General features: G+C 36.7%; 1 protein-coding gene across 6 annotated transcripts in view; it reads left to right on the top strand.

Moving 5' to 3' along the window:
- Positions 1 to 14193, top strand: part of LOC126285380 (PDZ and LIM domain protein Zasp-like) — a 283882-nt gene extending 269689 nt beyond the window's left edge. For all 6 annotated transcript variants that reach the window (XM_049984713.1, XM_049984717.1, XM_049984716.1 and 3 more), the window contains 2 exons: positions 3959 to 4074; positions 12796 to 14193. In XM_049984713.1, the coding sequence (XP_049840670.1) occupies positions 3959 to 4074; positions 12796 to 12873 (194 nt within the window). In that variant the 3' untranslated portion in view covers positions 12874 to 14193. The remainder of the gene's footprint in view (positions 1 to 3958; positions 4075 to 12795) is intronic.
- Positions 14194 to 14513: the final 320 nt, after the last annotated feature.

Genomic DNA, 14513 nt, shown 5'->3' with positions numbered 1-14513 from the left:
CTGTTGGAATCCAGTAAAGAATTTACTTGCTCCACCTACCATCCATTTCTTGGTTACAGGTTGCACCCATCTTCATTCAGTGCATTACAATCACAATTATATTTTTCAGTCAGACTTTTCCCCGATCTACTTTTTTGATTTCCTGTATAACATAATAACTCATAACATGCGTCCCCTGCAATGCTCCCTGATCATCTCTTAGTTTTTGAACAGTTTTTACATTATATGACCATTTCTCGCTGTCATAAATCAAAACTGATAATATGTACTAATTGTGCACTTTCCTTTATAGACACATCAGATCTATTCAGTTTGACAAAAGCACAATGATCCATTTTTAACTTTTGTGAAACAAATACTAACAAAGGCATAGAGGGGCTGGCCAGTACTTACCTCAGCTCAGTACAGCCAATAGATACACAAACCAGAACAGAAAATTTACGTGTCTTAGCTTTCGGGACTTTGTTCCTTCATCAGGTAGGGAGAGAGGGGAAAAAATGGGAAGAAGGGAAAGTGGATTCAGTTACTCACAACCCAGGTTATGAAGCAACAGGGGAAATGTAAACAGGGAGGGTCTATATGACATGGGACAACCAGGAGATCTGGGAAAAAACCTGGGAATTTTTTCATCTGGGTGAAAACTGAAAAACCCAGGAATTCCTTAGAATTCCAGGAATTTTTCATTGTTTTAATTTTCAGTTAATTTTTGTAATTTTTACTGGAAAGAATCAAGACTCTAACAAAGGATATTATTGTAGAATAATACTGCAGCAATAAAACATGAATGAGAGAGGGAGAGGGAGGGAGGGGGGAAGAGGGATAAAACTTAAGTTGCAAAAAAATGCGCTATGTGCAACAACAAAACACAGTGTTCATACAAGTGTCTGCCAACAGCAAAATGTGTCAAAGGCTTTAGGAAGACTATGAAATGCTTCATAACAACAAACTGCCTCTGATGAACTTCAGGCTACAGAAGTGTGGCAGTTAGCTGTATAAGCAATAGCAGCAAGAAGCCAGCAGCCGGATGCTACCAGGAAAAATTTTGCTGGCATGCCAAAGCTGCCAGATTCACACATGCGCAACAGGCCCATATCTAGGGGGTGCAGAGAAAACCAGGGTATCTGCCTCGGGTGGCAGTTTCAGGGGGAGGGTGCCAAATTCATATTCTTGAGAAAAAAACCTTGTTTCACAAATCGCCTAGAATCCAGTGCGCATCGGTCTATCAATTATTCATATGATTTTGAAATGCATACCTGTTGGCTTTTGAACATTTTTGAACACATTCTAAGTTGATTTCTGAATGAATCATAAGTTGATTTTTGAATATGTGCTTAGCATACATGATGATTCTGCCAGGGGAATCCCCATCACATCTAGAAATAAACTTTCCTGCAGACAGAAGGGGACGGGGCTATACAAACTGAGCGGAATAAAGCCGAACGGGTGAATGCCAGTCACTGTTTATGTGGTCGACTGGGTTTGCGAATGATCAGCATTGTTATAATTACTAGTGAAATCCATAGATTCAGACTACCATAATGGAGATAAATGACTAACCGGAATAAAAGATTAGGAAGATTATGTATTATCTTCTCGGTGTATCCAAGAAAATAAAATTTTGACAGAAAATGTCTGGCCAGACTGCTACACTAGTAAGGGCAAGTTGTACAGTCCCCAGGCTCTATACTGGGAGTAGTGCAGAAAATGCATTGTATGAACACATAATAACACCTAAACAGAGAATGAAAATGGGGTAACTAAACCCGTGATTGTGGCAGGGATAGTGAAGTTAACTGGAGAATATGTTTTGAGACTGGGAGGAATAGTTGCAGAATTAGTGATGAAAAAATTGTTTGTTAGAACAAGAAAGGAGAAGAAATGGGGACATCACACAAATTATGGAAGAATATGATGATTCCAAATTTATATAAAAATTTCATACTACTACTTTTCGATCTCATGCTTCAGAAGCTCGAGTGTATGAGTGAAATGTGAAACTGTTTCATAACATAAAGCTTTTTGCTTGAAGGAGGCCTCATAGGCATTTGACATTGGCACTTTGTGAATTATATTCTGTCACGTTACAAAAATGACCATTTGTGCCAAAACAGCCTCGTTTCTTTGGTGTGTGTTACAATTGCTGCAATATTAGGCAGGTCTACTTCATTTTATCTAACAGACAGTGACAAAATACACATAATCAGACTGTGAAAACTCACCATTCAAAACTCACCATTCTTGGGTACCATTGATATTAACAGCTTTTTCAGTATTAGACAGCGACCTTTTTTTTTTTTTTTTTGTGTGTGTGTGTGTGTGTGTGTGTGTGTGTGTGTGTGTGTGTAGCAAAACATTTAATGAACTTTGATGAGGTAATAGATTCTTACCCAGAAAGTAAAGCACGCCACGTAAATCTGTAGCAAGATTAGAGAGAAAGAACTGTTAGGACTTAAAGGTTGAAGAAATGTGTACTGTTCTGCTTGTTTTTTTTCCCTCTCTCCTTTTTTTATTATTAGAAAAAAAGAGAGGGCAGGGTGCCAAACTAACCGACTGGGAGCAGGAGAGGCACTACAGGACATTTTAATTTCGATTGTCCTGAATATAGTTTGATGGCATCCATTACAAAATATTACACTTTGAATTCCTACTGTGGTATTCCACTGTCCACCAAACCTACACAATATACTCATCCATCCTCACACAACCCCTGCTCCCAATCCCTTACCTCATGGCTCATATCCCTGTAGTAGACCTATATGCAAGACCTGTCCCATACATGCTCCAACCACCACCTACTCCAGTCCGGCCATTAACATTACCTATCACATCAAAGGCAGGGCTACCTGTGAAACCAGTCATGTGATCTACAAGCTAAGCTACAACCATTGTGCTGCATTCTATGTAGGCATGACAACCAACAAGCTGTCTGTCCGCGTAAACGGCCAACAAACGGTGGCCAAAAAACAAGTGGACCACCCTGTAGCTGAACATGCTGCCAAACATGATACCCCTCATCTCAATGACTGCTTCACAGCCTGTAGCATTACACAGCCGTCATTTCACCACCACACCCAGTCTTTTAATTTATTTTATTTTTATTTTTATTTCTCTCCTTTCCACTACTTATCTCCTCACCCCTCCGCACCTTCTCTCCTACCCTCTGTCTAAACTGCAACACTTCACTCTCCGCCACTCCCACCATACTATCCATCCCCCTCCCCGCCCCAGCCTCCTCCTACCCCCACCTAATTGCCACTCGCATCATGCACTGGTGCTGCTGCTCGCAGTGTAGTTTCAGCTCTCTGAGACTGCAGATGTGTGTGCAAGTTGCACTTGCGTGAGTGAGTGAGTGTGTGTGTGTGTGTGTGTGTGTGTGTGTGTGTGTGTGTGTGTGTGTGTGTGTGTGTGTGCGCGCACGCGTGCACGTGTGTGTATGTGTGTCTACTGCTGACAAAGGCCTTAATGCCCGAAAGCTGATTGTGTGAATCTTTTTAAGTAAGAAAATGTTATTTCTCATAATTGTTAAAAATATAAATCATTCTCTCTCTCTCTCTCTTTCCATATGACAGTTCCTGTTTCATGTACATGATAAAATGGATGGTAATAAATTGAACTGAATTGAATCTACAGTAAGCTGCCATTGAATATAAAAATGATAGTGACAACCCTCATATATTCAAGTGGGAAAGCTGTTTTGAAATGGCCTTGAAGGAGTTTCTTATCAATAACTGTTTTTATAATATTAAGATATTTCTTTCCGAGCAGTAGGATACTTCGATTTGTACAAATAATATTTGTATGTATCGGTAACCAACTTCTCCAATTTCTTTATGTGTATTGTTTGTAATTGTTTGCAGAAAGTTATGAGAGGAAGCAAAAAATATGTAAACAATCCAAAACAAATCCTGTTATTTCTTGTCTATCAAGAATAAATAAGCATGCGGTTTTTTTTTTCCAGATTGGAATGAACTGTTCACAACAAAATGTTTTGCTTGTGGATTCCCCATTGAAGCTGGAGACCGCTGGGTCGAGGCATTGAACAACAATTACCACAGCCAATGCTTTAACTGCACCGTATGTACACAAAAATTTTCATTTGTTTAAGTTGAATAATACAGAAGTAAACACAGAATATCAATGTTTCCAATAACATTTAATATTTAATATGAAACAATTGTACTTTAGTTAACAGAATCATCCACATGAAGTTTTAACCTTTTGACTGCTACAGATGTGCTGTGTGCCTTCAATGCAGAGTGTGGCTTTGCTGTCACTGTACTGCTTGCTTAATGGTGCTATCAAAATTTTATTTAAAACTGAAAGCAAGACAATATCTCACTTCATTCTTGAAATATTGGTTTTTATATCCAGTGGACAGCCATGCATAGTGCAGTTTGTTTGTATAGACCAGCCGGCTGCTATGAGATACTTATCATCCAATTCTAAGAAAAACATTTGGCGAAAAAATATGATCTTTGCATGTCTTAAAGTCTGGTATCTTCACGTGATAAAGAATTCAATTTCTTTTGTTATGCATCGTACTTACTACACTGCATGAAATTAAGTAAACATTGCATGAAATCTTAAAGAGTTTGCAGAGATAAAACTGCTTTGCATAGACTTCGCTTATGGTTGATTTTAGTTCATATGCTGCTGTGTATGAAATGTAGATAAGATATCAAAATTTTATTTAAAATTAAGAGCAGAATGATATCTCAATTTTTTCTTGAGGTATTGATTTTTCTATCTGCAGATGGTCATGCACGGTGCACCCAGTTCTGTGCCGATATTACGATAACAGTCATCATATATATTCGGCAGATGGTCATGCATAATGCACCCAATTCCATCCCCATATTATCGTAACAATCATCATGTTTCAGAAACTGTTCAAGATACTGGAACAACGTTTTTTTGCAAATTATAGCATGCAAAGAGGCACATGTATTGTATGATAAATATTCGAAACTTTTTTGTTCACTGAGATACAGAAGTAGTTCATCTATAGCAGTGAGTGCATCAGTGAAACAGAATGAATAAACATTTCATTTAAGAAAAATATAGTAGCTGTGTCTAAACACATCTTTAGAACCTGGGAGCAGCAGAGCATGAAGAGTTAACTCATCCACAGCAGTCAAAGGGTTAATGTTCTTAAACTTTTAGATTGCAAACATATTTCACATATACTGTCAAAATATTTTTAATTTAACAATAGAGCTTAAGTGTTTACTGAATGCTACATTTGTTACTGTAATAAATGTTTTGTTGGTTCTGTATGTACCAAAAGACCAGTACCGTAAATTACATCTCCAGGTTTTTGTTGTGTTCTGTTCTGGATTATATTTGAGGTTGTAGAATGAAAATGATCCTGTTCACTAGAAGTTTAATTGAAAATACATTACCTTGAATACAATCTCTGTAAATATTGTGAAATAAATCCCACTATGAGTCAAGACAATTTCTTTGTCACAGAGGTCTTTAGTTCATTGGCAGAACTGTTTATCATAAGCTACGCACAAATCCGTTCACCTGTTGCAAAATGATGTCCACAGATCTCTTCTTTCAATGGCACAAAAAATATTTATATATCCTCAGGAAATATGGAAGCTGCAAGGGAAGTGTAAAGACGTAGCAGATGGCATATCAGAATGGTTTGAAACAGAAACAGAAAACGCACAGAACTGCTCCGTGCCCACTTCTTTTCATCATAATTATGGATCAGATAGCAAAATCTATTTAAAAAACATATCATGAAACAAATGCCACTGTATTTGCAGATGAATAAATGTAAAAGAAACTTGACTTTTGGAACAATATCTTCCAAAAGTTTAAACAAATCAAAACCATAGCCATCAGCTGAGTGGGAACAGATTCATACATTTCATTAACAGATGCATGGTCAGAATCAGCAGCATGCTTCAACTACTGCAGGAGTGTTATGCTAAAAAGCAACACCAAAGAAAAGAAAATACCCAATAAATAAAAAAAAATGTGAATTAAATAAACCTATAGTGGAACTAATAAATAACAGGATGTGCAAATATGACAAATTTATAATTTCATATTCCAGCCTCAGATCACACAAACAGTATCATTACCAACTTCAGCTTTTTTAGCAAGCCATCTTCAAGTGATCATCTGATGATGATTTGCAAACAGCAGTGGTGTCATTTACGTGGTTGGAGACTAGTAAAGACAGGTATGAGGTGAAAGTCATTGACCATCTGCTTAATAGCATGTTGGTCCATCTTAAGTGTGCAATGCAGCAGTGATTCAGTGTCACACATATTTCACATATCTTTGGCAGGTTTCCAGAGGTATGTGGCACCTGATGTCTATGCACAGGCTGTGCAATTCCCATAAATCATGGGCCAGTGGTTTGTGGGCATGGAGCTGATGCTCAACAGTAGTTTTATTTATTTACTGCTCTGTAAAACATTGCACCAGCCACAATGCAGCCCCACTGTGGATGCTGTTTTGGAACACTGAGTGAGTTAGTTGACATCCGTAAGCAGTTGGAAATTTACTTAGCTGTTGTCAAAGAAATGGAAGTTGCAGTAAATGTATGTGTTGGCACGACTGCTGAGAGTTTTGTACCAGAGATACCAAAGGTACTTGAAGTACTATTCTCTCATGTGGATCCCGTCTCCTCTAAGGAAGTGTGGGATCACTATGCACCCACTTGACTATGAATGGTGTGTCAGTGGTAGGGCTAAGTGCCATGTACAGGAGAGGCAGGGACCAGGGAGAACTTAGATTGCTTTATTCAACCCCAAACAAACAAGTTCGACTGAAACCAGAACTGAGCAGTGAGACTCACTTCTCCTTTTGGAAAACATGCTACTCCCTGTGTCAAGAGGAAGCACATGTCTATTAATATCTATTAACCATCAGAATTTCAAATGTATGGGAAAAAATGATACTCCTTAGCAAAATGGCACCAGATTTTCTCAGTTTGTATGCGTGGGACCTCATTCTTAATGTTGAAAAGACTGTTCTGACAGCCACTGAGGGAACAGGGTCCAACCAGTTGAAAATTGTAGTGCAGATTGAAACAAATGATGCATCTCGCCTGGCTCCCAGGTCATACTTAGATCATTCCAGTGACTGGAAGAGAAGGTTTAGAAGACCATTATTGCTCATTGAGTTTCAACAAAGCTCAAAAGTTGCAGAATGGTCCATAGAAATTATCAGTGCCCCCTCAATTTTAGTTGAATATAAAGATAGAACCAGAGATTTCAAAGATTCTGTGTCAAGTGACTTACACCATAGGGTTGAGAAATTTAGATCCACCCCCTAATAGACCGGTGTGCATCAGTCTGCTAGCCAGGTAGCTAACTGAGTGTGGAGGTGCAACACAAGGCCTTATTTATATTAGGTGACTCTTCATCCTGTCTATATAACAATAGCCATAAGAGACCCAGAAGTGTCAGTGTAAGCTCCAAAGAAAAGCCCTCTACAGACAAGAGTTTTAAAATCCTTGTTACTAACTGCCAGAACATTTGAAACAAAGTGCCAGAGTTTGAATTGCTCCCACAGGGCAGTGGAGCTCACATAACACTAGGCACAGAAAGCTGGTTAAAATTCATAATAGATGGCCATGAGATTCTTGAGGGAAATCAAAGTGCATGTGTAATGGCTAATGGTAATAGAATGTATTGTATTTGTGGCTGTTTAATATATGAAAAACGCTCAAGTCAAAACAAATACAGTAACCTTGCCCGCTATTTCTCTTTGTTCCATGAAGCATCACATGGGCTTTACACTTGTGACAAAAACTGCGTTTTAATGGATACATTTAAAAAAATGCATTAGTTGCCTGGAGCTTCAAAGATTCACAAAAGTTAAATGGCAACTTATGTAGTATGCTTACAACTAGCAAAAGATCAAAAATGCTTCAATGATGGTGTACTTGTGGTAAAATGTGCAACAGAAATGACAAAAGCATTTGGTTAAATGATGCCAAGGAATGTTTTTAAAAAAACTGCTTTGCATGCAACACCGTAAAAAGTGTAATCCTTTATATGGATCACAACATAAAAAAGAAACCAAATAATTTAATTGCAAACTGCCCATGTTATTAATTTTGTATGGATGAGAGTAGGCTACTGATTCGACAGCATTTCAAATGGTTCAAATGGCTCTGAGCACTATGGGACTTAACATCTTTGGTCATCAGTCCCCTAGAACTTAGAACTACTTAAACGTAACTAACCTAAGGACATCACACATCCATGCCCGAGGCAGGATTCGAACCTGCAACCGTAGCAGTGGCGCGGTTCCGGACTGAGCACCTCGACCGCTAGACCACCGCGGCCGGCGACAGCATTTCACTTAACTTTTCTGTGCACAAAGAGTTACTCACTTTAGTTCTGTTATTTGAATCAACAGGTCTGCATATTTTTAATGCCATTAAAAAGTGCTCTAACAGAACTGGTGGTTTTAAAAAATGCACTATAATTTGTAGAGATGGTGCACCACTTATTGTTGAGAGCAAAAATGGCATTGTTGGTCAGTTAAGGAAAAACTGAATAAATTGTTTAAATTTTCACCATATTAGTCCTCAGGAAGCACTATGTGGGTAAGTGTCAGAATTCTGTCCAGTATGAAAGATGTAATACAAATTACATATATAATAATTGGAATAAATTTATCACTAGCTCATCACAGCTTTAAACAGTTTTTGGAAGAAGTTGATTCAGAATATGGAGAAATACTTCTTCAATCTGAAATTCATTTGCTGACTGCAGAAAATTATTAAGACTGCTTCGTTCCCCCCCCCCCCCCCCCCCCTCCCTCCCCCTCTCCTCCACTTGGACAAGAACTTTCGAATAAAGAAGTAAAACTGGGTCCTATTTAATTTGAAAATAAACTGAGGAATTCATTTGTTTTGTTTCCAGATACTAATGAATTCTGATGCATACTGATGTTTAAACTGCAATTAAAAAAAAAAAAAAAAAAAAAAAAAAAAAAAACCCTCATTTTCCGAACTGCTATGAATTGGAACCAGACAACAAGAAAATAAAATTTCAAGGTTTACTTCCATTATTGATCAAGTATCCAATGAAACTCAAAAGTATTTTTAAAGATTTTAAATTTCTAGAGCCAGATATTTTCTTGAAATGCTGCAAGTGATCTTCAACAAGACTGTACACCCACATTCAAGCAGATATTTGAAATTAATTTTATTCTTTTTGGGTAGGTGGCCAAAAATATTTATGGCTAAATATATCATTAATTTCTGTGCAACACTATGGCCGAGTGACAGATGGTGCAAATTATTTTTCCTTTTAGTATTATATGAAGTGTGATCAAAAAGTGACAGGAAAATTTTTTAATTTTGCAGGCTTCATAATCCTATTTTCAAAACTTTCTGGTACACATTTTCCTGATGTAGCTTTACATTTTCAGCTTTCTTGAATATTAAGTTTATTGTTGTCAGTCAAAAATGTGTACATGTTTTCAAGCACTTGGTGAAATTTTCCCGTTGAAAAAGATGGATCAAATAATTTGCATTAAATTTTGCTTCAAAAATGGAATAAAGTGCAACACCACATTCAGAATGTTGACTGTGGCATTTGGTGACTCTGCTATGAGTAAAATAAAGAGTTTACGAGTGGTATAAATGTTTCAAAGAGGCCCAAGAAAATGTTGAAGATGACAACTGCCCTCAACACCCAAGCACATCAATTACTGATGACAATATTGAAGAAGTAAAGAAAATGGTTGTGGAAAATTGCCAGATCACCATCAGGGAGCTTTCTGAGTTTGCTCTAGGTATGATGTTGGAACCAAGGCCCAGCCGTCCCATTGGAAATTGCCTGAAGAGCCAAGATGAAAAACAATTTGGCAAGTTCGATCACCTGTGAAGGTTCTTTTCACTGTTTTCTCTGGTTACAGTGGGATATTGTTTCACAAGTTCCTGCCTTATTGTTGTATGGTTGATAAGGTTTACTACCTGGAAGTTATGTGCCATTTTCATCAAGCAATCTGAAGAAAATGACCAAAATTGTGGCATAACTATTTGTGGAAATTGCATCACGTTAACGCTCCCGCTCACACTTCAATGCTTGTTTGTGAAATTTTGGCAAAAAACAAAACCATTTGTTTCCTCAACCACCATATTCACTGGATGTGGCCCGCTGTGACTTATTTCTATTCCTGAGGCAGAAGAGAACCATGAAACGATATCGTTTTGCCAGCATTGATGATTAAAAACAGGATCACTGAAGGAGCTGAACCCCATAACAAAAAGTGAGTTCCAGAAGTGCATTGGAAAAAGTGCTGGCACAGGTGTATTGTGTCTGAGGGAGATTACTTTGAAGGGGAGAAAGTTGATATTGACGAATAAATAAAAATACTTGAAGAAAAACAAAAATTCTCATTGCTTTTTGATCGCACTTTGTATATATTACTGTTACTTTTGTTGTCAAACTGTGGAATTGGATCTTCGAGCTTGGAGTGTGGATCAATGGTACTGTGTCACCCGGTTGGATGAATCTCAATTCTTGTTACACCAGATTGATAGTCACACCTAGATATGTCATAATTCAGGTCAATGACTGCTCAAAACATGTACCGTACCATGCTATGAACACAGGCTGGTGGGGTTAGTATCATGCTATGGGGGGCATTCTCCCATGAGCTGCAATAATAACTGGAGGCACCTTGATAACTGTGGTGCAAGTGAACATTATTGCTTACCGCCTGCTCCTTATCTGTATCTAAATCTACATCCACACTCTGCAAACCACTGTGAAGTACATGGCAGAGAGTACTTCCTATGTACCAGTTATTAAACATTGGGATTTTCAATGGGATTGTGTTCAAAAAATATTTACTCCCCCATTCCGCACTGAATACACAGTATTCTTTTATACATTCTCAAGAACCATAACAGAAAATAGGCACAGTAATAACCAAAATGACAACATGAGCTATACCCGACTGCGGGCAAATAAGCGAGCTGCAGGATGCAGTGGTGCTGTAATGGTACTGTGCGAGTTGGGAGGAGGAGGGGGGGGGGGGGGGCAGCACTCATTTGAGGGGATGGCGTGTGATGCTCACCTTGCCAGGTCTGGCTTAAACAGTATAGAAAAATCAAAGAATTCCCAAATTTTGATGGTCAGATGAGGACTTAAATCACTTGTAGAAGTTGCACCTGCTTTTTAATTCTTCGTTTGTTATCTTTGGTGTCAACGTACTGGCTGAAAAAGTAGGGGTTGGATGTGCAACAACTGTAAATGATGTAGCTGACAGGTACATATTTGCATTTTACCATAGTTTACTTTCACTTTGCACCACCCCCTAATAATACACAGTTATATATACAGGGCCAGTGTACTATTGTGTGAACTATCCATAAGCCTCATTAATAGTTTGAAGGTGAATCACCACTTACTGCTACAATAGTTTTCTGTTGAACATCTATGAGCAGTAGAAACATAACCACATAGTTCACAGTCCTTCAAATAAATTGAACAGTCACTGTCATTGCTTTAACATATGGCCTATTGATGTAACACCTATTCCACAGTTAATTTGAAGCATTATTGTTGTAACCAACACAGATTTCTCGTCTGAAACTTGGCCGTGGACTGACTGACTGTGACCAAAAATCAGGCCTTTATATGTCATCACAATAATAGGTACTGAAAATACACATTGTTCAAAGTTAAATTTACAGAAATTCCAATTAAAACTTAACTCATTAAATTAACTGAATACACCAAAAAATTGTTTAACAGTTTCTTCTACTGCAAGAGTTACGCCGAATTATTTGTTAAAATCATGAAATTAACAAATATTGTTACACAAACAATACTTTTGACACAACTGTTAATTACTTTGGAATTAATTAAGGGCTGGCTTTGCTAACATCATTTCGAATAGAGCCAAATAGATCCTTTAAGATTACTAGCATTTTGTCCTCCAAATGTTTACAATTATTACAGAATTCATGTTTGTTTATATGTCAACAATAGGATTTACGTTATGAAACAATTACTGATTTCACCCGATAACAAAAGATACTAACTAGGAATAGTCTGAATAAATTAGAAAACCAATTACATACATAAAACTAAGCACAAAATTAGATCCGGTGTGATATTCTTTAAAACTAAGGGTCAACATTTCTCTTTTATGAAAATGTAGATTATATTCATGCATGTTAATGGTAATTATTTGAAAGTGAAAAAACGAATTTAAGTAGGCAGATGGCTAAACAAGAGGGGAAGAAAAAATATCCGAACTTGCTTCGTCACACACTGTCCGTCCAAATATGAGAGAAGTGCTTTACCACTGTGCCAGCTCTCTTAGTTTGGTGATAAGAGATCACATTTAGGTCAGGACTGTCTGGAAAATTATCAAGTTGCATCATCCAGCTCCAGAATACAATCCATCCACACTTTTCAGAAGAAATCTTTTTCGAATAACTATCATGTGTTTGACAACCTGTAGAAACTTGTTCGTGGACAGTGGTATGCAGCAAATGTGGGTAGTTGCTGCTAAATATAATTGCAGTCTGGTCAATGGCTTTAAGAACTTTTGGAAAGGAATTGAGCAGTAGTTCTGGGGATTATGTTTCAAATTATCAGTTTTCAAATAGAACATTTTGACAAACTGCTGGCTTTAATTTGATAACTCTTAATATTATTTATTGTATTGGAATTGTAACAGTAATGCTGAATCAGAAAATATGCATTTATTTGCTTTACTTTATGCTTATCAGTACAGTCGAAATTAAATTATCTTTTCCATTATCTATTTTTATTCATTTTCACTGTTTTACAGAACTGTAAGAAGAACTTGGAGGGAGAGAGCTTCTATGCCAAAGGAGGGCGTCCATTCTGCAAAGCACATGCTCGTTAACTAGCCATTAAGTTCCAGATAAACATGTATAACATTGTTCAGCGTGTGTGTAAAGCAGTTATCAGTCATATGTCAATATGAGAGAGGTTTTTGCATAAAATATGCCAACATTTTTTTTAGTTTCAGTGATTATTTGCACAACATACATTTGTATCTTTAGTTTGATCCGAAACTCATATTTACAAGACACCTTTCTAGATCATTCTGTAAAGTACACACTATTCCTACTCGAGAAACTATTGTTCAGTGTATGAGGTCATTCATGTTGATTGTTTTATGCAGTATGACAAAGAAAGGTGGAGAAGTATGCTAGAGATTCTGTTCCAGTGTCAGGTATCATTGTATGGTGCAAAAAGAAACTGTTACATAAAAAAAGGAATGGTGCTGTTGTCACATTACATATGTTCCTACAGCACTTTTACCTAAAGTGCAAATGTTGGATATTAATTGTGTGTAATCAATAACACTAGTTCACTGAATGCTTGTAAATGGATAAAATTAATATGTTAAGTTCTACACTTTATCTTGCTTATCTGATTGTTTCTATTTTCTTCTTCTTATTCTTCTTCTCTTTTCCTTATTTACGTACTTACTTAAAACATTACACACACGTAAATATGACAAACTGCAATCTCTTGAATACTTTTTCTTGTACACAGATTTTTCTCATATGACAGAGTTGTATCTTGTGCATTTGTCTGTAATTATTCATCATTTAAAGTTTTAATATATTCACAAGGCATCAGATGTTACTTTTTGTACACATATTTTGTGAGAGATATGGGCATTGCTCTTCTAAAGTATGAGACATCTGTGTGCGGTGCTGACTGTCAGGTGTAAATAATAATAAATAGTTACCTGGTAGATTATAGATGCATTTAAATTAATACCAGAACATTCATTACTCTTCTTGTTTTGTTGAGAACTATGGTCCATGCCAGTAAGATGCTGTAATTACTTTTATCATTACCGAAACACTAACATTTCATTGTGAGGTAATCAAAATTGTAATAAAATCCCCTGTGTCTTAGTAATTCTCATATCAAATAAACCGTGAATTCTAAGTTGCCAAAATAAGTTTACATGATAAAACATAAAATTTTTTGCAACAATAAATTATGTTTTCATCATGTAGCATCTGATCAGACACACAATTCCAGGAGGAATGTTTGTGTCTTTTTAGAATAATAGTCTACTCCTACAATTAAGGTCTTTTGTATGTGATATCCTGCATGTGAATATGTTTTGTTGCAGATTTTATTTATGTTAGCATTCAACAAATGCTGTCCAAAGAGAAAATACAGAATATAAGTAAAAATATGTTTTTCCAGTTTCTTTCTTTTTTTTTGTAAAAAAAATCAATTTCATTTTAAAATTGCTTTCCTAAATACATAAGCACATAATGAAGTGGGATGTTTGAAACCATTGTTCATATGTCACTCCTTATTACTACACCATTCATAATTAATTAGAGAACAATGCAAAGTATTAATTATCTTTCATGAGCAGGAAAAGAAATCTTTATTGTTTCTGTGTTGGTGACATTTAAGAGAGACATTTCAGCTAAGTACTGTATTAGATATTTCTATAAGCATATCTGACATACCTGTTTATTTCTCCCACAACATAATGGGGTAAAA

Source organism: Schistocerca gregaria, chromosome 8 (assembly GCF_023897955.1).
Source record: "Schistocerca gregaria isolate iqSchGreg1 chromosome 8, iqSchGreg1.2, whole genome shotgun sequence".
NCBI classification, from domain to species: Eukaryota; Metazoa; Arthropoda; class Insecta; order Orthoptera; family Acrididae; genus Schistocerca; species Schistocerca gregaria.
The sequence above is the reverse complement of the archived record's forward strand: the minus strand, read 5'-3'. Positions and strand labels throughout refer to the sequence as shown.